The following is a 26,157-nucleotide window of genomic DNA, read 5'->3' on the forward strand; positions in this document are numbered from 1 at the left end:
CTCTTGTCTTGCTAGACGCCATACATCAAGGATTAAAGCGGTTGGGAGTGCATCCCCACAGGGACACTCAACAAAGCAGGGGAAGAGCATACCCAGAACAGAGAGGTGTAATGGGAGGCAGAAGCACCGCTCAATCTCTCCGAGATGCCTTCTGTCTCGCTGACTTCTGTCTTAAGAACTAGGATGCCTTATATTTTTTCTGTATTTTATATATAAAGTCTATGGGTTTTCTTGCTGTTGCGTTTCCCCACCTGCTCTTCAGAAGTAGGCAAGCCCCACGGCGGTGTCTCCATTGCCCCCCTCCCAACGCTCCACACGGGTCCTTGTAGGAGAAAGTGGCCTGCTAGATAGATTTTCCTCGCTGTGGTTCTTGTGCATTTCCAAAGGGAGAAAGAGACGTTTGGGCAGTCGATCACATTTGCACAGCGACAGTCGTGACATGGCAGCATCCTGCCAAAGTCGGAAACGGCTGCAGCTCTGCTGCTGTAGCTGCCTTAGCGTACACCCTTACGCTGCCTGGGTGAGGTTGTTATTTCGCTGCCAAGGACTCTGGCAGCAAATAATGTCAGTGTATCACGGTTCAGATTCAGGTAGTGCCAAAATTGTTTTCCACAAAACAAGGGATGCAGAGAATTTTTGGAGAGCTGGTCACCGCTGCTGGTGTTCTGGCTTGCTGCAGAATAAGCCAGCTAGCAGCATGCGCTAAGCAGCGTAAAATTCCCCGTGGACTTCCTGGAGCAAAATAAGCTTTGGCTGCGTTTCTTCCCTTTTCCTGAAGGGCTTGATCCGGCTCTATCTGCTGAGAGCTTCACTTGACAGGAGAATTTTGCATAGCAGAAGCCTTGATGGCTTCTGTCCTATTTCAGTAGCTGGACAGGACAAATGAGACTGCTGCTTTTGTCTGATGGATTGCCAGGTGCCATCAAATGCTCTAAGCATGAACAATAGAGAGATGTGGGAGAAATGAAAAAAAAAAAGAATTACTTTTTATTGGTACTTAGCCCGAGTCTTGACGCAACGATAAGGTAAAAGATATACAGGCAAAACTGTGGTATTTTCATTGATAATGTTCCCTTTTAGGCTTCCATGTGAAAAGACGACTTGATGTTAACTTAAATCTTTGGGTTTGAAAACATGTATCTGTATTTATATATGTTTTGCTATGAAATTGATGGTATATGCTCTCACGTCCATCTGGTCGTCCTTTTAAGAAGATTTCTCTTGGTGGGAAATATTCCAAGCATTTTCATCTTTGAACCCCAACAGAGTCAGGAGGAGGGTTCTAGGCTGCACTTCTTAATAAAACCTGAATATAAAAATGCTCAGATTGCTGAGCTTAGCTTTCTGTTGGAAGGAAAAATAATTACAGTTATTTAATTAACCTTAAATCTGAGGCTGAACACAGCAGTTAATTTTTTCCACTCTGTTAGGTCTGAGCTCTAAAGTGTGAAATTTCATTTCAGCTTCCTGTCACAGGACCGCTAGACGTCTTAGTATAGTCACCACATGTTTCTGTTAAGCAGCATACACCATGCTACTATATTATCTGAGCTCATCAAGAGGTTTCACTGACAACATGTCAAAAGTTTCTCAGCTGATAAGTAGTTCCCTTTGCCTTATAGGGGAGGTATTAGCAAATTTGGACACTATGGAGGGGTGGAGGAAAAGGAGTATTTGTTCTGTTACATTCTTGTAAAAGTTTACAATAAGTGGTATTCTATAGACAGTAGCATGTAAAAGGTAGTTGTGGTCTTGATGACCCAAAAATGGTTGCGACTCAAGGAGAAACGCAGGTAACAGATTGTTGCGTCTACAACATAAAAATGGTTTTCTATGTATGTGTGCATGTACAAACACAAGTATGTGCATATACATTACTAAAGAAAAGTCTTCGTCAGTAGAAGCCTGTATGATCTGGGAAATGCAGACAAATTGAATGGTAGATTCTGAGATTTCTCATCAGAAACTGAGAGGGTAAATGTGTGTATGTTTGAATCCCTACAGCTTTTTTTTTTGCAGCTAGTTTCATTTGGTCATTTATTAAATACCTTGCATTTGTTTTGAAGCTTAATAGCAACAAGAATATGTATGTATTCTGATAAATCTGCGCAGGAGTACAAAGCTACTTGTCTTTTCTATGTACAGCTTCTACTGGACATAGCTGTAAAAAAACTTGTAGCAGTAGGAAGGTAGCATGACTTAGATAAGAATAATGGTAATAACCATTAAAGGGTCATCACTTTGACTACGTTCCTGGCATATTGTTTTCAATTTCTTCTTCTGTTGTTTTCTCTGGTTTTTAGGGTTTGTTATGAAAACATATCAATGCAGTTCCATTTGATTTCATTAAGATTTTTAAGCATTGTGGTTATGTATTTACCTGGCAAGAGAGCTGGATGGAGACTACCGTGACAGTAGAGGAGGGAGGATTAGGGGTAAAGGAGGAATCCCTCAGGAAGGTAGTCTCTCCATCATCACATGACATAGATTTACTTACTAGATAATGCTCTACTTGGATCAATGTTACTGCTGACTCAAAATCTTGAGTGAAGACCATTCTTCTTTATGTCATGACAGTGCCTTTGTGCAGAACATGGTTGCTGCAATCACATGAATATTTGCATTGCTACTATCCATCACGACTTTTTTTTTTCATCTGTTGCAGAAATGCAGTCGGTTTTTAGATGCTTTTCGTTTTAGCTACCTAGTCTACTTTGGGGTCACTAAAGGGTGTTTTCCTGTGAGTGGTGGAATGTGGAAATTGGGGGGAGGTAGCAGTCCTGCTGCTGATGTCCTTCCCAGCAGCTGTGTGAGTTGGACTGTTCCAAAAGTGGGGTGTGAAAAAAACACCAAAACACTTGAGCCTCCTGTTACCCTCAAACTGTAGGCAGGTATTATTAAACTGGATCAGTCGTAGTATCTTAGAATCATAGAATCATTTAGGTTGGAAAAGACCTTTAAGATCATTGAGTCCAACCGTTAACACTGCCAAGTCCACCACTAAACTGTGTCCTTCAGCACTGCATCTACCCATCTTTTAAATACCTCCAGGGATGGTCATCCAACCACTTTCCTGGGCAGCCTGTTGCAATGCTTCATAACTCTTTCAGTGAAGACATTTTTCCTAATATCCAACCTAAACCTCCCCTGGTGCTACTTGAGGCCATTTCCTCTTGTCCTCTCACTTGCTATGTGGGAAAAGAGACTGACCCCCACTGGGCTACAGCCTCCTTTCAGGTAGTTGTAGAGAGCGATAAGGTCTCCCCTCAGCCTCCTTTTCTGCAGGCTAAACAACCCCAGTTCCCTCAGCCACTCCTCATAACGCTTGTTCTCTAGACTCTTCACCAACTTCGTCGCCCTTCTTTGGATGTGCTCCGGCACCTTGATGTCTTTACTGTAGCAAGGGGCCCAAAATTGGACACAGTACTCGTGGTGGTGCCTCACCAGTGCCGAGTACAGGGGGACAATCACTTCCCTAGTCCTGCTGGCCACACTATTTCTGATACAGGCCAGGATGCTGTTGGCCTTCTTGGCCACCTGGGCACACTGCTGGCTCTTATTCAGCCAGCAGTCCCCCAACACCCCCAGGTCCTTTTCCACTGGGCAGCTTTCCATCCACTCTTCCCCAAGCCTGTAGCGCTGCATGGGGTTGTTGTGACCCAAGTGCAAGACCCGGCATTTGGCCTTGGTGAACCTCATACAGTTGGTCTCGGAACATCAATCCAGCCTGTCCAGATCCCTCTGTAGAGCCTTCCTGCCCTCAAGCAGATCAACATTCCCACCAAACTTGATGTCTCCAAATCCAACTCTTCCCACAAATGCTGTAAATGATAGTGCCACTCTTTTTGATGATGGGCAAGAACAAGTGGTGGAAAAGGACAGAATATCTTCAAATACTGTGCTAAGAGATGCTGGATGCTAATACAGAGTTATCAGCTGAGATCTATACAAGAAAATAAATTTGCCAGAACACTCTGATATCACAGAGAGTTTCATAGACATTTCACTTAATCACCGAGAGACCTCCCTTTTGCAATGCTAAGTTGCAGCGTGATCGGTGTGCAACGAGCATGACAAGCATTTTGATTTAGGGGTGTAAGAGAGGACTGCTAGTTGTAGAAACCCCAGTCACAGATAAAGGAGAAAGAGCAAGGTGAAAATGACTGTGAGGAGTGAGTTAGTGGAAACAGAAGGGGAAGGATTGCCTGCAGAAATGCTCTGACGTAGGATATCTGCATTTAATTATTCTGAGGCAGAGCAGAAACTCTCTTCTAGTCCTCATCTGTGCACAGCACCAAAGCTTTGATCTGCAACCTGCTCAATGGCCCTGCAAGAACTAGCTCTATGCTAAAGCAAAGGGACAGCAGGCACAGTTGCTGACCGGCATAAATACAGAAAGGAGCCTGCAGAAGCTACTCCTTTGATGTCTCTGGGAGCTGCTCTTACCAGTAGGCCAACTCAACAGGGGTAAGGCAGAATACATCCATATTTGAGCTACAGAGAAATATTTGTTCTTTAAGATCCCATATCGCATACTGTCTTAGCTCTAAAATGCTTATAGGCTTGTTTTCATTGGTTTTAGAGAGAGAATAGTGAGACTGACAGTGAATAACAGGTTTCACTGAAAAATCAGGAGGCTGCTCCTGGGTTTCATTACATCAGTGGCCCTCCTGCTTCATTCGTTCTCCTTTAATTCTTAACGGCAGTCAAACTGTTCAGACTACTTAGGAGAGTCAGCTGATCTGTCAAGCCGTACAGATAATGCTTAAGCAATCACCAAATCTTGAAAATTCAAGGTTTTGCCTTACATCTGGGTCTTGTTCTGCGGGCAGATCTCTAGCCCAGAAGCCACAGCTCCCAGTAGTTGCCAAAGGATCAAGAACTTCTGTCCGCGTGTCATGTAACGTTTAGCAGTTCGCAGGGTCCAGCTGTGCACGCTGCTCCTTGTCTCCAGCTCTTAATTATGCTGTCACAATGCACCGTCTCTTTAGGTTTAACTGTTATGAATTGAAATGGATTGCAAAACTGGTGTCATTTTTCAAGTCATGAAGGGTTTCCGGGAGCAATGAGAGCTTCTCCTTGCTTGTCGCGACTCCGGGTGTGCTGTTATGGAATTGAGTCAATACTGTTGGCAAACAAAAAATGATTTGAAATATATTGGCTGGAGAAAAGTGATTTAACCTTCAGGCTGCTAGCAACAACATTTATATTTGGTGTAAATCGCTCGGAGCAAAATCTCTTTTGTAAAGCACATTATCATCAGGAGTTCAGTCTGACTCCAAATGTGCCCATCTTTAAATCAAAGGATTTTATTTCTTTGAGCTGTATTAGCATCTATAGTGCCCGTACAAAGGATGGATTGTGACCTTCCTTTTAATCTGTAACTAAGGGAGAAAAGCTTTATCTTTGACAGCTTTTTAATTTTTGTTAGCTTGTTAGTGCTATTAAATAACTGTGTAAGTTTAGCAAACCGTAAGGATCTTTTAATTTGTCCCTAGATCAGATATTTTAACGTCCTCTTCGCTTCATTTTCTGCCGTCAGTAACATCTCCCCTACGTCTTCCCAAACATCTTGTACTACGTCAATCTTCACGTGCCTAAAGACCTTTGAAAATATATTCTGTAACTCCAGTGCGTCATTGTTGGTACTGTCTGCTTGTGCGTTTTGCAGCGCTGTTGTCAAAAATGTCATGCAGTGTCGAACTACAGCCCGTTTGCGTTCTGAGTCACCGCTATTTATTACTGAAAATGCAGGTAAACATTTCAAATGTAAAGGCTCAAATCTAAGCTAACTCATGTCAATCCCAGCTGAAATGTTGGTCATTGCAGTGGAACTACCCTGATGGTGAGTTTGGCCCAGTAAATCAAATCAATGGAGCTGAGTGACATAAGCTTCCTCCCAGTGTTACCGAGAAGCCAGGACTTAAGTCACTATGCCGAGAAGCAAGTCGCAACTTCAGCTATTGCTAGCGTGCATGGTGTGGGACTCCGCTCTGGGCCTCTAAGGTTACAGCATGCTCTGTTACTTCCAGATGTCCTGGGGCTAAAAATAGGCCGTGAAATCTCTGCAGCAGAGACTGGTGCTCAGCAAAACCTTGACATCCACATAAAGTGTGTCAAATGACAGGGCATGCACGACTAATGCACCTGCATACGCCTGAGATTTCACTGCGAATTGACGGGCGCTGTTATATCCCGTGTTTCTAGTGACAGCACGTAAATGAAACATGTAGATGCATATTGCGTTTTCCTTTGTCTTTTTAAATTTTATTCTTTAAGCACGGAATGGAGCATTCCGTTACTCCGGGAATCAGAAGGTTGGAAAGTTGCTTTGTTTCAGACTGGACTTTGCTCCATAGGAGATGGTGCGCTTTTAACGCTATTCCTGGCTTTTCATCCATGTGGATGCTCTCCTTTGAATTATTTGCTTCAAGCCATAAAATCGTTGTGTATGCATTAGTGTTGGAGGAAAACTGCTCGTTGTTCAAGTATCCACCCCTACTGGCCACCAAAGTGAAAAGATCAGGTTGTTCCTGCTACAGTCATAGTGGTGGGATTATTTACTTGCTGATGATTAACTAACAAGAAATTATACACAAATGCTTTCAGGCAAAGAACACATATTAGAAAGAATTGCTTTTATGTATTGAATCATGTGCATAATTTGTGGAGTCTCTGTCACGCATCCTGGGGCAGACAAAAACCCCAATGTTATATGGTTATTATTCAGGCATCTTCAGTGGTCAGTCCGTTTTAAATGCAAAATAATTAATAGATTGAGGAAGCAAACTGATGAGATATATCGAAATAGTCTGTGACCACTTTATATTGCTTCTTCTGACCACAGCTGTACAAATTCTCTGAAGCAACAGAGGAATTTTTCTTTCTCTGCACGTCCCAGGTTAATTCTGCCACCTCCATAATCCTGATTAAAGAAAACTGTCTTATGTATGATTGGATATTTGTACCCAAGATTAAAAATTTATATGCAGAAAGTGGCCAAAAATTATTTTGTCTTAAAGGACTCTTGCTGTCTGTAGCTTTGTTTCAAAAAATGTTATTTTTCATTAATTGTTGTTTTAGTTGAAGCTAGTTCATTATGTTTAATATGATGTCTAAAAGATTCATCTGAATAGGCTGGCCCTCCTGTTTACAGAAATTGCATCCTTGTGTAAAGTTGTGAAAATGCACCAGATATGAGAAAGGTCATCAAAACCAGACTAAGCAGAAGGAGATGCCAGAGAGGCCATTTGTGAATCTAGATGTATATTTACAGGCATACTGTTCTTTGCTCTTGCACAAAACTAAATCTCTTTTTTTTTTCTTTTCATTTTGTTGACTTGAAAAGACAAATACCTCAACAGATAAGCTTTTCCAATGGCTGCTCTCCTAGTTGAGTAGAGCATGGAAATCTTAGTAGCGGTCCAAACCATAGTGCAATATTAACCTGCTCCAGCGCATCCTTCATTGCTCGTGCTCCATTTTGCCATCTCTTGTTAACACCCTGCAGCCACGGACCTGCTCTGGGCAGTGGCAGTAGAGGCAGTCCATGATGTTCAGATGTACATTTCCCTTCCCTTTCCCTTCCCGTAGCTATCTGCTATGATGCAGATTTGGCATCAATGAAGTACGTGGAAGACGAGGACAGTGTATTAGTTGTTTTGTGGAATATCAGATCAATTGTATCTGCGCTTGGTGGGGGAAAGCTCTCCTTTACTCTTCTGTTGGGGATATGAGGGTTTTCTTTTGCAGGAGCGAAGTATGAGGTTGGTAGGATTCCCACCTTTCCCTTTGCTTGTCCTTTGGCATATGCCCCTAGCACAAGACTGTGGCTTGCGTTGTAATGCAGCATTGTAGGTCGTCCTTTATGACTGATCCAGAGGAGACTATTACAGGCATCAGTAACAGAGCTGTACCCTTAAAGCGGTTTGTGTACTTGTGTCTGCAGAGAGGCTCGGTGTGATTCCTGGCTGGCTGTCCAGAAGGTGTTTTTTTCACACTACGGTTGGAGATGAGTCAGCATCAGCGAGATGTGTACTGCTGCAAAGAGGCTGTGTTCAGTAATTCAGATGGCATCAGTGATTGCTTTCCTGCTCTGATTAGTCCCTAAACAGTCAGAATTGCCTGTAATTACTCACTTGAGCTGGCTTCAGGAAGCCCCTGCGTGGGCTTATCTCCACCATTCAGTGGCTTTCTCACCTCCAGTCAGTTTTGAAAGAGACAGGGACCTCAGGCTCTGAAATAGTCTTTATCTATCTTCACCTCAATAAGGGTCAATTTACTGCAACTGCTGACCATGGTTCAGACGTAGAATAGTTTTCTCTTACCAGGCGCTTAATCCCTTGCAGTTTAATTGACTGGGAAATAGTTAATGCCCAGCATTGACTCTTTATGCCTTAAAATGAAAAGCAAAGTATAAGCTTGCAGGAAACAATTTTTTCTTCATTTGACTGAGTGTAAAAAGTCAAAAAGGAACACATACAGTTCTTTGTATTTTGAAGTAGACATCCAAAAGGTCAGGTCAGCAGGCATTACATGGATCACACCTTTTGACCTTAGAAATTCTCTGGTTCCTTAAAATCTCCATGACTTCTTCAGTACGATCTTTACAAAGGTCAAGCAAAATCAATTAAAGCAGAGAAGAATAAATTATGTTATAAAATCACACTCTTAAAAATATAAACCCCATAGATGGTTCTGAAAAATAAAAAAAAGTCAATATTCCCTGACTAAGTTGAAAGGAAAATATCGTGGAAATCCTGAATATAAACTAGAATCTGCTTTTGGATTTGGAACCTAGTAAAAGCCTCTTTAAATTTGCTTGGACAGTGGAGGTTCGGGGATCTGTCTGAACGTAGCAAATTGCAGAATTGTGGCTTCTGTGTCATCATCTCAAAAGATCAATTTGTTTGTGCACATTAAACAAATAAACAGATTTTCTTTGCTGATAGTTAGCATGGCATCAGATGGCTGCAAGATTATTGTATTTTCTTCTAAAGCTAATCTAGGAAAGGGCAAAAAAAAGTACTGCAAAGAGACACAAATCTTATCCCATAATAAGCAAGAACCATCTCATTCCTCATGGCTTTTTATTGTGGATGAGGCCCTGAGCAACCGGATCCAACTCTATGCAAACTCTATGCTGCCTGACTTGGACTACTTATTACAGAAAATAGAAAGGATGTGGGTTTTCTTACCTTTTCTCTTAACCCTATAGGGTTAAGCCAATAATCAAGAGGAACAGCAGATTGCCTTAGAAGTTCAGTTTTTCAGTGCCTGGGTTTGGTGCTTCCGTTGTCATCATACCAGAATGGGCTGGGAGATGCAGTTGTTTTCCTGACTTTTTGGTAACAAATGTTTAAAATGGTCTCAGGCTACATGGGGAAAAACTGTCAGTTATGTGTGTGTAGTCCTTGCCAGAAATACTCAATGAAATGTGGCTGCGCAGCTAATTTTAGGGACACTAAAGTGCTGTGATTTTTTCTTTTGTCCCTTTTTTTTTTCTTTTTTTTTTTTTACTATTCTAATAGGCATTGAACATCTGGCCAAAACAAATGAAGCCCCATTTGGATAACTCAAACAGAGAACCCAAATGAAATAACATAATAAATTGATGTCCACATTCGGAAACCTGAAGTTGTTTTTGCAGTAGTCTACAGCTATAATGCAAAGCACTAATATTTAGTGGTGCAGGTTGGAAATGTTCTGTATTACTGAAGTGTGGGAAGGAAAGTAATTCCTGTTAAACACTGTGGTAATGTCCAAGTCTGTGGTGCAAATTAGTTTGTAAATGTACCATTTTTCTAGCAGAATATTAGGTGAGGTTAGGTAGATATGGTCTTCTGATTAGGATTTCAAAGCAAGCATCCAGTGACTGGAAGTGGTCTTATATGTCATCTTTTTGTTTCCTTATATTCAGTAGAATTTGTATGGCCTTTAGTGACTAAGGACTTCTCTCATTAATTTTTCTGCTTTGCAGGGCATATGTTGTACCAAATTTCTTCAGTTTTTTTGTCACCTCTGTCTTCATCTGGCTAAACTGCTGTCTGCTTTTGGATGCACACACCCTTTCCTTTCCCACGCTTCCTGATTCTGCAAGCTCCCATCTTCTGTTATCACTCAGTTTTTCTGAACCTGAATGAGATGTGACATTTTATTATAAATAAGTTAATTATCTAATACTTTAACCTGTTTGTTTAACTTCCCAAGTGGCCAGCTCTTTGATAAGAGCAGGTTTCTAATAGGCCTAGACGAGCCTCTTACATGCATTTAAACTGTGATCTAGGCCATATCTGAAAGTAGGCTAATACTTGAATTCACTGAGCCAGAATATCCGCAGCTATTAATTTGTAAAATAGTGTCCTTCAGAAGTTATTCTGCTTGACCCACTTTCTAAATTGGATGGCACACCTGGTGATTCCTTACGGATAAAGAAATTTGGGGATTTTCATTTTGTTTGATGCTATGTACTGCAGTCCCAGGCAGCACTGGGAAAGAACAGTATTTTGTTGGGCTTGAGTCTCTTGTTTATGTGTCTGGGCTATAGCCTGTTAGAAACATACATTCAGTGTTTCCACGTAGTGTAGCAATACAGTGACTGTGAACACTGACGGATTGGTAGGAATGAAAAGTCAGGTCTGGGGAGATGCATCAGGTGTAGACTCAGAAAAAAAGTGAAAAGCGTCACTTTTCACTGGTGTGACTGGTAACGCTTTGGGGATTAGAGTCCAGCTAAGAACATTCCTGAGTGTTTCGGTGAACACTGTACACCTTGTAAGGGTTGATCTGTGGTGCCTCTCTTGATTCACAGAGCTGGTGGTCAATTTTCTGGGGTAAGACACCTCGCTCCATCTTGAGGAAGGCACGGGCTGTAGGACAAGCTGCATTTCTCCCACGGCCCCATGCAGTGAAGGGAATTCCATCACATCACGTGTAGCCAGGGGTCTTACAGTACTTTAAACTCTCTGCTGTTGTTCAGTTGTGTTGGTCCAAGCCAAGGACTTATTATATGTTTCTGTATGAAGGCTTGCAGTTTTTGCTCTGAGTTACGCTACTTCGCTCTCCCTGAATGGTTTATTTGGTTTCAGAAATGCAAAAGGATTAGTGAGAACAGGGAATCTTCACAGACTGCAAAAATGCAGCAAATGCTATATTTCTGTTTTGGTATATTTGTATTCTATTAGCATGCAGTTGACTCATGTAATGTTGAGAAACCTGAAATGGCCAACAGAGATTCTGAAGCTTCTGCAGGAGGAAGAGAAGTTTTTCTGGGCTACCTGAAGATTATTGTCCGGGTTCTTGAGTACTTGATTGACATCGTTCTACTGTTCTTGTTTCTTTTTGTTTTAAATTTAGTAGACTTTTTTTCAAAACACTTCTTTATATTTTTCATGAGCCTTTCCCTTGCAGTGGAAGTGGTTTGTGCATGCTGTGTTCTGCAGCACTTCAAAGCTGAGAGGAAGTTTTTTCCTCCAGCTAGTCTAATAGACAGAGGGGCTATTCTAGGAGAATACAGTCCAGCCTTGTTTGTCAGTTAATCAGCTTCGAGTTTGATTCGGGATGGCTGGGGACATGTAGGCCTGAAACCATTGTATCTAATTAAAATACTTAACTGGGACACTTCATGTGGGAGCCTAGTCATGTCAGGCCCCTTATATAGTCAATGGATCTCCAAAGGGCAGTTCAAACAACCTAAACTCTCCAGAGAAAGCACGTGACATTTATGCTCCTTAAAGTTAAGGGGGGATGCATTTTGGCCATAACAGCCAGTGGGTGTTGACCTACACACAGGAGCGTGGTATTGCGGTTTTGCAGAGCAATGTCATTGCACTGTATCTACCATGATGAAGAGCTTTCGTGATGGATTTGTTCAAAGCCAAGACAACAAGAAAAGGCTGAGCACATCGCGAAGCGATGGCTGACAAGAAACAGAACTGCTTGGCAAGTGGAAACCACATTTGTCCCTGCAGTGTTTGAGAGGAGATCCGTTTCTACTTTAGGGATAGCTGCATATCTTGACGGCTGCCACTTCACAGTGTATGAGAAATGCTATTCAGCCCTGCAGTGAGCATCTACTGCTCGGAATCTCGGACAGCACAACCTGTGTTCTAAACTGTGACTGCTGGGTGCAGCTTGATTCCTTAGGCTTCTCAGATTAATCTTTTTAATTTTTGTAGTTTATTTTCATAATAAAGGCTTTTTAAAAAATCATCTTTAAAATTGCCATTGACTGAGTTAATGTGAGGTGCCATAGCTGACTAGGAAAGGTTATCTCAGACTGTAGCTCCCAAATAACTGATCTATGTCTTGATTCAAAAGTCCTTAAAGCATTATTTCTGCATCTTCTCAGGTACCTCCTGCAGAAAGTTAAAGGAAGGACAGAACAAGAAAGCACCATGTCTTCAGTCTCAGCTTATTACAATGGAAAGACCGTACTTATCACAGGAGCTACAGGCTTCATGGGAAAAGTATTGGTGGAAAAGCTTCTGCGCTCCAGCCCTGAGGTGAAAGCAGTTTATATACTTGTCAGGCCAAAGGCTGGACAATCAATGCAAGAGAGAGTAGCCAACATGTTGAAATGCAAGGTAAGTTTCTATATTTTACTCTGGAGTCTAATCTGAAATCCATTTAGCTGAGCGGAGCAGAGGATTTCTATTATACTCAATTTATGAAGAACAAAATACCATCTTCTGCAGTAATCGTATATTTTTTATCATGTTTAAAACAAGCGAAAAAAATTGTACATGAATGAACCTGGATCTGTCTCATTTTGATAGGTGACGCAGCATTTTACACTGTAGTGATGTAATTGTTTTTCCTCCTTTTTGCATTGCTGTTTGCCGACAATGAATTTTCACAAAAGCACGCTACCTTAACAAATTTCCTTTTTGCAAGAAGAGCAGCATTTTGCTTTCGTGAACTCTTTTCCTTCCCCCACTTTCAAAACTTAATATTCAAACATTAGCATTCAAAAATAACACTGAGTGTGAGCCCGTCACACCCTACTCCTTGGTGTTACTGGGGCATTAAATTAATTTCCTAAGACAAAGCCTAGTGGCAATGTATAGTGGGCTGTGCATTGCTGCAGTACAGTAGGGCATCTGCCATCTTCCAATGCCAGCTCCAGTTTAACCTTACTTACGAAGTGACAAAATACTGTGGCATTTGAAAAGGGTGTTTTCCAAAGTTGCTTTCAGCAGAACACAAAGGCCAAGGCAGACCTGTGAGTTGAAGAGCAGACCTGTATGACCTCCACCCATGTGGCTTGTTTCTATTGAGCTTTTAGCTTGCTGCTGCAGTGAGGAAATACAGATGTCTAGTGTCAAGAAGGACGTCAAAGCCCTTTGCTGCATTTAATGTAAAGATTTGTAAGGAGAAACTGCTAGAGCAGTTATCTAGAGAGGACTTGGCTGAAAGACCTCAAGGTTCTCAGGAGCTTAGGCCGCTGGCGAGGTCATGAACTTGCTCAGACTCCTCTGGCTCTGATAAGTGCCAGAGATGAAGCTAATGCTTACTGCTAGTGTGAATTTGTACATAGCTGATGTGAAATGAGGGGAAGGGACAGATCTGGCCCTAGTAGGCAAGGAATTACGTAGAACTAATCTGAGAAATGTCAACTTATCTTTAGAGCATTTGTCTAAAACTTTAAACAAAACTTTACTGGAAACCAATATAGGTTAGGGGTGGACGTGCTGGAAAGCAGTTCTGAAGGAAAGGATCTGGGGGTCTTGGTAGGCAGTAAATTATCCATGAGCAAGCAATGTGCCCTTGTTGCCAAGAAGGCCAATGGAATTCTGGGCTGTATTAGGGAAGAGTGTGGCCAGCAGGTCAAGGGAGGTCATTCTCCCCCTCTATTCTGCACTGGTGAGGCCACAACTGGAATACTGCATCCAGTTCTGGGCTCCCCAGTTCAACAGAGGCAGGGAACTGCTGGAGAGAGGCCAGCATAGGGCAACAAAGATGATTGAGGGACTGGAGCATCTCCCTTATGAGGAAAGGCTGAGAGAGCTGGGACTCTTTAGCCTGGAGAAGAGAAGGCTGAGGGGAGACCTTATTATGGCATACAACTATCTAAAGGGTGGGTTTAAGGAGGATGGAGACAGACTCTTTTCAGTGGTTCCCAGTAACAGGACGAGGGGTAACAGGCACAAGCTGGAACATAGAAAGTTCCAATCAAATATGAGAAAAAACTTCTTTACAGTGGGGGTGACAGAGCACTGGAACAGGCTGCCCAGGGAGGTTGTGGAGTCCCCTTCTCTGGAGACTTTCAAGACCCGCCTGGATGCAGTCCTGAGTAATGTGCTCTAGGCAATCCTGCTTTAGCAGGGGAGTTGGACTAGATGATCTCTAGAGGTCCCTTACAACTCTGAAAAATTCCGTGATTCCGTGAAAAGTACTCCTCCTCCTTCTACTGGAGTTTGAGATGAAATAGGGCCACAGATAACTTACTTAGAGACAAGTAGGTTTGGAAGAAGGCATGTGTTTTTCCTCCTGATGTTCTGAGGTATCAAGCTAGAAAAATCTTAAGTATGTCCAACAACAAAGTTTGATTTTTTTTGTGTTTTCAGCCAAGGGTAGGTTATTTTCCTGTTGAGGAAAATTTGCAAGTGAGCTAAAAGGAAACCGTCACATTGGTTGCTTTTTGCAAGTCTGTCAATTGCACAGTTTTTCGTTACTTTTCCTTTCACTGAACATTTTTTAGCTGTTTCTACAGCTTTCATCACTGATGACTGTGCATAATGGTTTTCATCATCAGACAACAAAATCCAAAATGTGATGTGTTTGCATGGGTTTGCTTTTTTTTTTTTTTTTAACCCACTAAGAAAATGACAAACCAAGCTATTTTTCAGAACTTCTATAACCTTTGTTTGCATTTTCTGTACGAATATTACTGGCTTATCTCTTCAGTTGGCCAGCACAGCTTAGTGTTGTCAGTGGTTCTAGGTGAGGTTCCCTAGTAGCTTTTTCATTATTGCAGCTCTGCTGGATGTACCCTTTTTTTTCCTAGCATGTGTCAGCAGTTTTAGACATGCCAAGAGCAAACAGGACTTGATAACCTCTCCTCGAACCTTTGACAGCCTGCCTCAACGTGTTTCAAATGAATCAAAGACAGAGGCACGTCTCTAAGTTAGGTTGCTACAGCCTTGAAAAGAAAAAAACTCTAGGGGTACGCTCACAACTCTTTCAGGGTCCCCTTAAGGAAGAAGATGTCTTTTTGATGCGGATCTTTTTAAAATAAAGCAAAAATACTTCTCTAAGGCAGAAACACAACTCTTCAAACGTTATTTCCCTGTGAAAACATGGACAGCTATTTTTTTTGTTTTTTTTTCTAGAAGTGATACTGTTAATTCCGGTAACTGTTATTTCATGGCAGGTGAAGAGGGCAAGAAACATTATTCTTAACATTTTTGCAGATTGTTTCCAGTTAAGTTTGCTGTATGTCTTTAAGCCACATAATCTGTCATTCACAATCTAGAGACTACACTTTCATCTACGGTTGTGGTTTGCATTCTCCAGTTTTGGAACCCCCTGAGCTATGTAACAAATAAAAAATGCAGCAAAAGCTTCTTCCGTGTCTTCAGGCAACATTTGCATTTGATATTCCTGATCAGAATTACTGACGAAGAATGCATATATTTGAGTATGCACAGGAAAATTCAGAATAAAATCCCTTCTTTTCCTTATGTGTACATATATAATTTCTAATCTCTACTGCATAATTATTCTTTTCCCCCATAAACCGTTGGATTTAATGCAATACAGTATTTGTATCTGGTTTCAGGAGAAAATACTTCCTTTCTACTTTCATATTCTACCCTATTTTACTTTCAGTTTGAAAGTAACTGTTTCTTCTTTTACATTATGCCTTGACCCAGTATTATCCTCTGGAATTTCTCATTTTCACATCCAGAAGGGAAGTTTCCCAGGAACAAGAGGAATAGAGAAAAACAGGTTACAATGTGCGAAATATTATAAACAAACAGATAAAAGTAGTATTTGGGATTAAATAAAATGAAAGCAGAGAAGTAGATTGGCAGGAATTAGTTGCACTGTATAATGCTTAGGTTCTTCAGGTAAGGTCCTCTGGGGGAGGCCTGATTTTTGGTAGTACTTAACAATATTTTGAAAGAAATTGCTTGTCATTTTTGATCCCTCTTCATATATCTGTGTGACTTTTTTGTGTTTCTATCATTATATCTACAGGGATTTAAACTTTGAGGTATCATCACATTTGTGAACTGTTTTGTCCACAGTGTATACATGTGAATATGCTGGAAGATGACTCCTGTTAAATAAAAAAGCAATTTTAAGTCACGAAAGGGTGGTGAGGTGTGAAGGGGCAAAATGCCTTAGTTTGTGCTTTTAAAACGCCTCTTATCAGGAATTTTTCAAACTCTGAAAACAACATGCAGAGCAAAAGATAAAAAACAATTTGGGCGTAAATCAGAATTTTTCCACTGTATTCTGGAGTAGCTGAACAGATGGCATTGAAATGTAATATAATGCTGGTTTTCCTCAGATCTTGTGAAATTAGTTTTACATGAAGATGCATTATTGCATTAATATGGAACATATAATGAAGAGATACTCAATTATCTCAGCATCAACTCCAGAATGAACGTGTGCATTGAGGAATGTGTGGTGCATGGTGACCTTGCCTATTTATGAAAGGAGATGTTCTATTTTCCAAAAGCAAGTCCCTAAGGGAATCAAGCTATTACCCAGTGCTTAATGAAATGTCATGTCTGCATGGCACAGAGTGCAGCTCTTATGCAAAAAACCCCACATTTCAGTGTTTGCTTCACCCTGGATGTGTCCGTAGATGTGGATCACAAGGCAGAGCTTGACAATCTGTTTCTTCATTAGTTGATAGGAGGTGTATATTTATCAAAGGCAGGGAATCATTCGAGGAGTATTTTTTGTTGTCTGCTCCCTCCATGCGCAGAAATGGGCAGGAATGCTTGGAGGGGTTGTCTCGGATTCCCTGGAGAGCAGTTACTGGGCTAACGCTGAGTCACCGGTTGTAGCTTCCACGTTGTCCCTGTGAGAGCAGAGCTTTTTCCATGCCCTGCGTGCAGTGAACCAAGCCTGCTTGCTGCTGCCAAGCTGTTTCTCAGATCTATTTGTTCGGCGTTTGTAATTAGAAAGATCAGTCAAAGTTGGGTAATGCAAAAGACTCTTGTTAATGTCTCTGATAACTCAGAGAGAAAATGGGGACGCTGTGAGGCTGCTGAAAATGGGGAACAGATAATGCTGGGTGTGACCAGAAATATCGTAAAATGCTACTGCTTTTTCATATCGTCCAACCACAGTTAACGCTTATGGTTAGCCCTTATAGTTACAGTGGAGGGTACAGAGAGACCTTCCTCTGTTCCCTGCAAAGCTGTGTCTGGAACCACACATTATGATGGGACTGACCACTGAAAAAAGCAGAAGTCCAATATTATCAGATGCCTTTTCCTCTTCAGTATTTCCTTGTCAAGTATGCTATGCTTATCAGCAAATATACAGCAAATTAGCCCTACAAATTTCACCAAATCATACCAGATTTCTCTTTTTCCACCTCCCTTGATTGTCCCCTTCTCCATTCCCTTGCTCATGCATCTTGCTTATCACCGTAAGCAATAAAGGTTCTCCACTCCAAACCAGTGCAGCGTCACTCCCTCTGGAACAGCGTCCCCTCAGTCTGCTGTGACCACTGCAATGGCGCATGGATCGGTACTCAGAACAAAGTAATGATGCTTTTTGCTTGATGGCATGAGATCCCACTTGTTCAGTAAGAGGTCTGGAAACTGCTAATTGGAGTGAAACAGAGCTGAAGATGTTTTCTGTTTTATTATTTATTTAGATTTGCCTCGCTTTTGTCAGTAGACTGTCAGAAATAACTCTGGTATTTGTGTACCAAAGGAACAAATCTGTCATTTTAACAAAAGCTTGTTTCTTACTTGTCCCCATGATTTGTAAACCATGTGGAAGAGAGGAGCTAAAGCTTAAGGCTGGTAACATAACTGACACGAAAGCAGGCAAGGGGCTCGAACCATTCTGTTCCTCTTTCCTAAGCTAACACCATCTGTTGCCTTGCTCCACTTCATTTCTTTCTCTTCTCCAGTTTGTGTTTCTGTTTGAAGAAGGCTGGTAAGATTTGGCTTTACATGTTAGGAGCTAATAGCCTGCTTCTGACAGCACAAGGAAGGGCCAACAAGACCGTTGGTGCTTCCAGCAAGATAACCTTTCATACTGGACAAAATAGAAGCCACCATTAGTCCTGAGCTCAAGCACAGGTCCCTGGTGGCACTTTCTGCTGTTGGGTGTTTGCAGCCATGCTGCTGCTGCTGCACCTTGGCTCTAGGCTCTGCTGGAACATGGGCATCTGGAGCAACGTTTCTGCGTGCTATGCGCCAAAGCTGCAGCCTTGCATGGTGACAGTTGGATGTTGGACACTCTTTTGATGGACATCCAGCCTGTGTCATGACTCAGGGCGTAGAAGGTCACCTGTCGGTTTTCAGCTAAGTTGGGAGATCTGGCAGCCCTGCCTACTCTTTCATCTGTTCTGCTTGCAAAGCCATGCCTACCAGGGTGTTAATGGAGAAGCTGAGTAGCACAAAGGCCCACCTTATTATCAGTTAGCATCAGCAGAACTTGGTTTCCTATACCTCCTTTCTCCTTTGCACTTCCACAACTGTCAGCTCAGACTGCATTCTTCAGAAATGCTGGAAGTGCAGCTAGGTGGAAATGGCAGGGATTTTTGTCTGTTTGGGTTTTTTTTAATGCATACTCAGAGGAGAAACCATGATAAGAGGAAGGGGGAAAGAAAGATGGCGGCTGAAATTGTGTCCTCCATTGCATCAGTGGGATAAATTCAGGCCACAATCTACTGAGGAAGAAAGAGTGTCTTTGTGTGACTGAGACTATTCCCAGAGAAAATAGGCTTACTGCACAGTTTCATAGTCATAATGCAATTTCCATCGTGACTTGGTATACATGGCAGCTGCGCAGTAATTTAGAATTTCTCCACGCACTGCATAAGTTGATGAGGGATGCATTTGGAGTTATGGATTTAGAATAACCTTAAATCTTCTTTGCTGTGTGTGCTTTGTTACGCTTATATGTGACTAATGACAGTATCAAAAATACTAATAACTATACTTTTCTGTATATAATGTATTCCTTTGCTAAAAATTTCCAGTGTGTCTAGTGAGTGATTCATCTTGGTGCCCTTTTGCAGACTGATTCCCTTTGGGATACTTGAATTTAGGAATGTTAAAAATGGAGCACCTCAGATCAACAGTCAGTTTGAAAATGCTTGCATATTTGAAAAACACTGTGTCTGTACACCTTTTTTAGGACCACCAACTTGTTCTGTAAGGGTCTATGTACATACAAAAGCAGGCATGAAAAAACTGTGGGGAGGTGTCTATGCACTATTCTCAAAAGATGAGCCCTCATTTTTTTAATGAAGCTGGAGACAAAATGCGGGTGACGGGATTGCGATGCAATTTAGACATCCAGAGACAGAGAGACAAAGCAGTTAAATAATCAGTTGCTAATATTGCTAAGAAAGGACTTCTGTTTTGGGTGTGAGAAGTTACAATGGACATCAAGACATCCAAAAGGAGGGACGTCACCTACGTTCAAAGATGGCACAGAGAGAGAGAGAAGTGTGTCAGGAACAGAAAAGTAAGGGGATAAGCTTACAACATAATGGTGACACCAGTGGAAATCTTAGTAATGGAGGAAAAACACCACAGATGGAGAAGATGGAAGGACTCATAAAAGGCTGCAGTAATACGAAAACTTAGGAAGAGATCCTGAAGAAACAATTAGAGGAAAAAAAAGAAGAGAGCAGGTCTGCAGATGCTGTCAGAGATGCCATTTAGAAAAAAAGCTTGTACGAAGCATCAGAAGGAAAGTGTGAGGAGCAGGGCATTATCATTGGTGAAAATCAGGGCAAGGGTCTGGAAGAGAATGACAGTGAGGAGCTAGAGGGAGAAAAAAAGTAATGGAAGACTAGAAAAGGATGTTGGTAGGAATGAGGGAGAAGAGGAAACCTTCTTTTCTCGTATTGAGATAGTATGAATTTAATTTGCTTTACGTTTTCATTCAGGAGCCATACCTAGGCAAGCACAAGTCTTTGTCCAAAAAGTCTTTCAGTCTGAATGAAAAGCTCATGGTAAGGTCATGAGCAGAAAGGGAGAAGTAGTTTAGGGTGATCAGGGAGTCCATGGGAGTGAATCAATACCATGACTTTTGAATTATAAAAAGGATTACGCCTGATTTAAAGCCAAAACCCTTGTGACTATCACGTAGCCCTGTTGAATTCATCATTTCTCCTATATCAAGGTGATCAGACAATGTTTTCCTGCTTATGTCAAATTTTACTAAATAAGTTAATTTTCATTGAGCCTTTAGGAGCATGGGAGAGGAGTTTTTAGGCCCTATTTAAGACATTCTCGAAAAAGAAGTCATTTGTCTTTCACTTAGATGTTACTTTTAAAATTTTTTGTAGTTATTTATCGAAAAGGCAAAGTAATATGTTGATGAACATCTGTCAAACTACACAGAGGTTATTCTCTACCCCTCAGTTTAGTCGTGTTGCAGAACAGAAGAGGTTAAGTATGAGAACTGCCCATCCTGTTCTCTCTTCTCTGCAGTTTCTGAAAGTTAGGCAGAACTTATATTTTATTTTGCAGAACAGGCTCTAAACTCTTCCCTCTTCCTTTGACCGGTTAAACTGTCCATTTCTCTCTTGCTCTCCGCCCGTGTCATGACATCGGGTAGACAACCCTGTGGCTTGAGTAATTCTCTGTTCCTCCCAGCCACTAATACCAAACTCTGAAAGAGGTAGTGTTTTGCAGTTTCAGGGGAAAATAAAGTCTCCTCTTTGTCTTCTAATTAAGATCAATCTCTGATACTGTCACAGTACAGTATCTAGTCCCAGGAAATTTCATCTCCTAGTTTAATCAGTAGGGAGTATGATAAAACCTCTGTAGCGTCCTTTATTATTTCAAAAATAATAATTCTATTGACTGCAGTGTCAGCTATTTTTTTATGAACTTGAAAACCTAAATCTTTTTTCTTTCTAACTTATTTTCACATTCCATTCTCTACACCTTTTCACAGGATCACAGAATCAGTGAGGTTGGCAGGGACCTCTGGAGATTGTCTAGTCCAACCGGCTGCTCAGAGCAGGTCAGATGGAGCCAGTTGTCCATGTCCAGCTGGGTTTTGAATCTCCAAGGAGGGAGAGAGACTCCATAACCTATCTAGGCACCTGTGCCAGTGCTCCATCACTCTCACAGTAAAAAAGTGTTTTCTTACATTCATGTAGAGTTTCATATGTTTCATTTTTTGCCCATTGGCCCTTGTGCTGTCACTGGATGCCCCTGAGCAGAGCCTGGCTCCACCTTCTTCTTTACCCCCTGCTATCAGGTATTTATAAATATTGGTACGATCCCCCTGTGCCTTTTCTTCCGCAGGCTGAACAATCCCAGCTCTCTTAGCCTTTCCTCATAGGAGAGGTGCTCTAGTCCCTTCATCATCTTCGTAGCCCTTCACTGGACTCACACCGGTGAAGGATCCATCTCTCTCTTGTGCTGGGGATCATACAACTGGACACTGTACTCCAGATGTGGCCTCACCAGTGCTAAGTAGCGGGGGAAGTTAATCATTTGGGCAGTGCTGCTGGCAGCTAAATGTTGGGTTAAACAGTTCTAAAGTGCTTCCTTTTCAGGAGGAAAACCCCACCCATTAAATATGACTTCCAAAGCGCTTTATAGATTCTCTTAACACTAGCAACAGAGGCAGAAAAAGACTGTTACCAGGAGTTTCAGAGTATCCTACGTGCCATAGCTCAAGACTGAAATAATATTTTTTATATCTGTATGTGTTTGAAGCACAAATAAGTTATAGAATCATAGAACCATTTATGTTGGAAAAGACCCTTGAGATCATCAAGTCCAACCATAAACAAACACTGCCAAGTCCACCACTAAACCATGTCCCCAAGTACCACATCTACATGTCTTTTAAATATCTCCAGCGATGGTGACCCAACCACTTCCCTGGGCAAACTGTTCCAGTGCTTGACAACCTTCTCGGTGAAGAAATTTTTCCTAATATCCAATCTAAACCTCCCCTGGCGCAAACTGAGGCCGTTTCCTCTTGTCCTATTGCGTGTTACTTAGGAGAAGAGACCGACCCCCACCTGGCTACAGCCTCCTTTCAGGTAGTTGTAGAGATCGATAAGGTCTCCCCTCAGCCTCCTTTTCTCCAGGGTAAACAACCCCAGTTCCCTCAGCCACTCCTTGTAAGGCTTGTGCTTTAGACCTTTCACACAGGCATTTCCCACTGGGAGAAGCTGAGTCCCTTATTACATGGCTTCTCCTTGGACGCTTGCTTGAATCTCTCCCGAAACACTAGGTCACTTAGAGATGCAGTTCTTGGGTGTTATCAAAATAGTTCCTGCTGATGTTGTCCCTGAAAAGCAGAACTGACAGTACCTTGAAAGTCTAGGAAGGATTATGACCTAGTGGTGTCTTTTATTACAACACGCAATACGGCTGAAATACAGACAAGCCTTGGGGCCTGCCGTTCGTGTGCTGGTCACAAGCTCTGCTAAGTGGTACAGAATACAAACCTGTGTTTTGTCACTGCCAAGGAGTTCGCAGCTTAGTGCTCCAGCTTTGCAAACCACCTTCAGTACTTCAGCTGCTGGGAGTATTCACGGTAGTAAAGTCAACTTGTGTTTCTTTTTTTAAAATAGACCGCAATTCTAACTTTACTCCGGTTATACATAAGTTGCAATAGTTACAACGAAATTAACCTTGTTTAATGAACATAAATTGCTAAACGAAAAACAAGGACACAGTGCTAAATGAAATGGTAGAATCAAGGGAAATTTTTCTCAAATGAGTAATTTTTTGAAAGCAAAAATGCTTCACAATTCATTTTGAGAGTGTTTGTCTTTCATTTTGTGAATTAAAATGTTTTGGTGTCAAAATCTGATGCATCAGTCCCCTTGTCTTTCACTCGAAACAGCTGTTACAGGTGTTGATGTGGCACGTCCGCTGAGGCCAGCAGAATGACAGTAACACTGGTACTTGTCCAGGTGCTCAGGCACTTGCAAGACAAAGCCAGCATGCGGCGTGGTGGCCCACCGTCACTGTCTGACCGGGGGCCACCTGCCTGGTGGCAGCTGCCATCTCAGCAGAGCTCTGCTTTGGAGCCCTGCTGTGCACGAACTCCATCTCTCTTACCAGCCTCTGATCACAAGGTGCGTGTGATCTTTGCTAGGTGCCTCCACAGAAAATCACTCCAGGAGGTGATCAAGCAAGATCACTTTCTGGAGCTCAGCTTTCCGTGTACCTGCTTGCTCAGCTGCGACAGCAAGGGAGTTGCTGGTTTCTGTCTTGCGTGTCGTTATCCTACACAAATACCCACCACCTACAGAGTGGTATGTAAAAGCTGGCCTGCATTTTTATCTTTACTTCTTTGTTTCGTACGACTTCTCCTTGGCCTGGACTGGAATCACGATAAACCATCAGATTTCAAAAGGGTTTTTTCATTGGTTGTTTGTTTTGCTTAAAATCACTTCATAAGAAGTGATCGTAATCTAAACAGCAACACTTCCAGGGGAGAATACAGAGCCTCAAATACAAATGTTCCCTATAGCCAATTGTATGCTAATGCATGTTTTGCTAATGCAATAAAGTAAAAAGAGAAAAAAATGCTGAAAAGAAAAGAGAAATCTCTTAGTTCCACGTTAGATATCTAACATTATATATCTAACTTATGCACAGGTTTAAATATAAATATTCAAGTATTCTGCTAAACTTGTAAAGATATCATGGCTAATTTTACGCAGTTCTTTGAGAACTTGGATGGCCAGGGACCTCGTTTTATCCAAGGAACAAACTTCTTATGCAGTAAACACAAAACTGTGCTCTGCAGTCTAATTAATATGTACGCATTTGTATAGACACAAATGCACACATAGGTACCCTCTTTCACACTAGCCATTTTTTGTTTTATTTAATGGTGGATGTGCCAGGGGATTCATGTATTAATGATGATGTCTGCAGTGAAGAATTCTGCCAGCTCATAAAAGACAAAATAAAGAAAGGTTCAGCCCTTGAAGCAAATGAGCAGGCAGTATGTTTAGAATGATGCAATTTAAAAAACCCTCAAGAGTAAGATTTTCTCCTGTCAGTAACAGCCTAGATGTTGCAGTCAGGCTGCATTTGCTACCATATGTAAAATGAAATGCATTTTAGTTCTTCATAAGCAGTGATATTTTGGGACACTTGTAGCATTTATCTACGTCACAATATTTTTTCTTTAATGTGCAAGGGTGAAAGAGGCAATCTCTCAGGGAGTTAGCAAACTAAGATTGCAGTTGAGTCACAACTTTGAAGAATCTTCCTAACATTGCTTGAATTTGCATTTATGCCTACGTGCTTTCTGGTTTGCAGCCAAGGCCCGGTTCCTGAAATCTTTCTGGTATCTTCATTTAGCTTTGGTTGAGTATCTTATGAAGGGTGGATTTCAAAGAGATGATGGGTCCAAATGAGTGATTTACAATTGTCCTGTCAATTAAGTGTCATGGTGTTGGATATTCTTTTTGCTCAGGGTAATTTTGTTTCTTATAGAATCATAGAATTGTTAGGGTTGGAAGGGACCTTAAAAATCATCTAGTTCCAACCCCCCTGCCATTGGCAGGGACACCTCCCACTAGATCAGGCTGCTCAGAGCCCCATCCAGCCTGGCCTTGAACACTTCCAGGGATGGGGCTTCCACCACCTCTCTGGGCAACCTGTTCCAGTGTCTCACCACCCTCACGGTGAAGAACTGCTTCCTAACGTCCAGTCTGAATCGACCCATCTCTAGTTTTAATCCATTCCCTCTAGTCCTACCATTACCCGACATCCTAAAAAGTCCCTCACCAGCTTTCTTGTAGGCCCCCTTAAGATACTGGTAGGCCACTAGAAGGTCTCCACGGAGCCTTCTTTTCTCCAGACTGAACAACCCCAACTCCCTCAGTCTGTCCTCATAGGAGAGGTGCTCCAGCCCTCTGATCATCCTCGTGGCCCTTCTCTGGACACGTTCCAGCACGTCTATATCTCTCTTGTAGTAGGGGCTCCAGAATTGGACACAGTACTCCAGGTGGGGTCTCACGAAAGTGGAGTACAGGGGGAGAATCACCTCCCTCGACCTGCTGGCCACGCTTCTCCTGATGCAGACCAGGATACCCTAAACAAACGCCTGTATGAGTTTGATTTCACTGTCAGTATTTCAACTTCAGATGATAGTAATTTAAACATAGTAAGAAGTGCTTGATACAGGAATGGAAACACAGTTAATCATTCTTCTGTATCTGGGAAACCAATACTGTCTGACTCCAGCCTAAAAGCCTCAGAGGATAAGCAAGCTAGACAGTTTCTGTGTTTGGAAGCTACCAAAACCAAGAAACCATGGTTTTATTGGTACTGCTGACTCTCATCCAATTCTTTTGCCCATGTGATTGCATCTTAACTTGACCTTGTGTGTCAAGTTAGAAATGGAAATAGTATCATAATACTAGATTTTTTGCAAGTGAGTAAAGGGAAGATTTACTTTCTCTAATCCAAAAATTCACTTTTATGCTAGTCAGAGATGTCTCCATCCAGAAATTTGTCCCTTTTTAGATGTCGGTCTCCTTGCCCAGCAGAAAGCTTTCAGCATTGGTACCAAGTCAAGGAAGTGAGAGGGCGTGCATTAGAGGCATGGAAGAAATGTGGTGCGGAGGAGAGTGAGGGTGAAGAGTTCAGCACGACATTTTCAAAGAGGACAGGAAAAGTGCAAAGAGCATTGAAGAGAAAATCTCCGCCTCGCAGGCTCAGGAGTTTACATCAGTAACAGAAATCAGAGCTGTTTCCCAGCAGCTTTTGCCAGCATCAAGGCCACGGAGCAACATCATTAGTGAAGTCCTGTCGGGCATCCTTTGTAACCCTCTCATTCCTCCTGTACCCTAGTTTTGCTCAGGCGCACAGGAGAGCTGAGTTTTTAGGCAGCTGCACAGCATGCATTATGTTCACAGTTTTGCCAAGTGACCCGTTCACCAACAAGGCCTTCAGCAAACATGTTTTTAAACAATGTTTGTCATTTTGCTGGAGCCTGTGC

The 26,157-nt window shown here is 42.0% G+C and overlaps 1 protein-coding gene across 4 annotated transcripts in view; it reads left to right on the top strand.

Moving 5' to 3' along the window:
• Positions 1–26,157, top strand: part of FAR2 (fatty acyl-CoA reductase 2) — a 157,644-nt gene that overhangs the window by 59,649 nt on the left and 71,838 nt on the right. For all 4 annotated transcript variants that reach the window (XM_054224206.1, XM_054224186.1, XM_054224196.1 and 1 more), the window contains one exon: positions 12,350–12,584. In XM_054224206.1, coding sequence (XP_054080181.1) covers positions 12,396–12,584 — 189 coding nt within the window. In that variant the 5' untranslated portion in view covers positions 12,350–12,395. The remainder of the gene's footprint in view (positions 1–12,349; positions 12,585–26,157) is intronic.

This window comes from Rissa tridactyla, chromosome 1, assembly GCF_028500815.1.
Source record: "Rissa tridactyla isolate bRisTri1 chromosome 1, bRisTri1.patW.cur.20221130, whole genome shotgun sequence".
Lineage (NCBI taxonomy): Eukaryota > Metazoa > Chordata > Aves > Charadriiformes > Laridae > Rissa > Rissa tridactyla.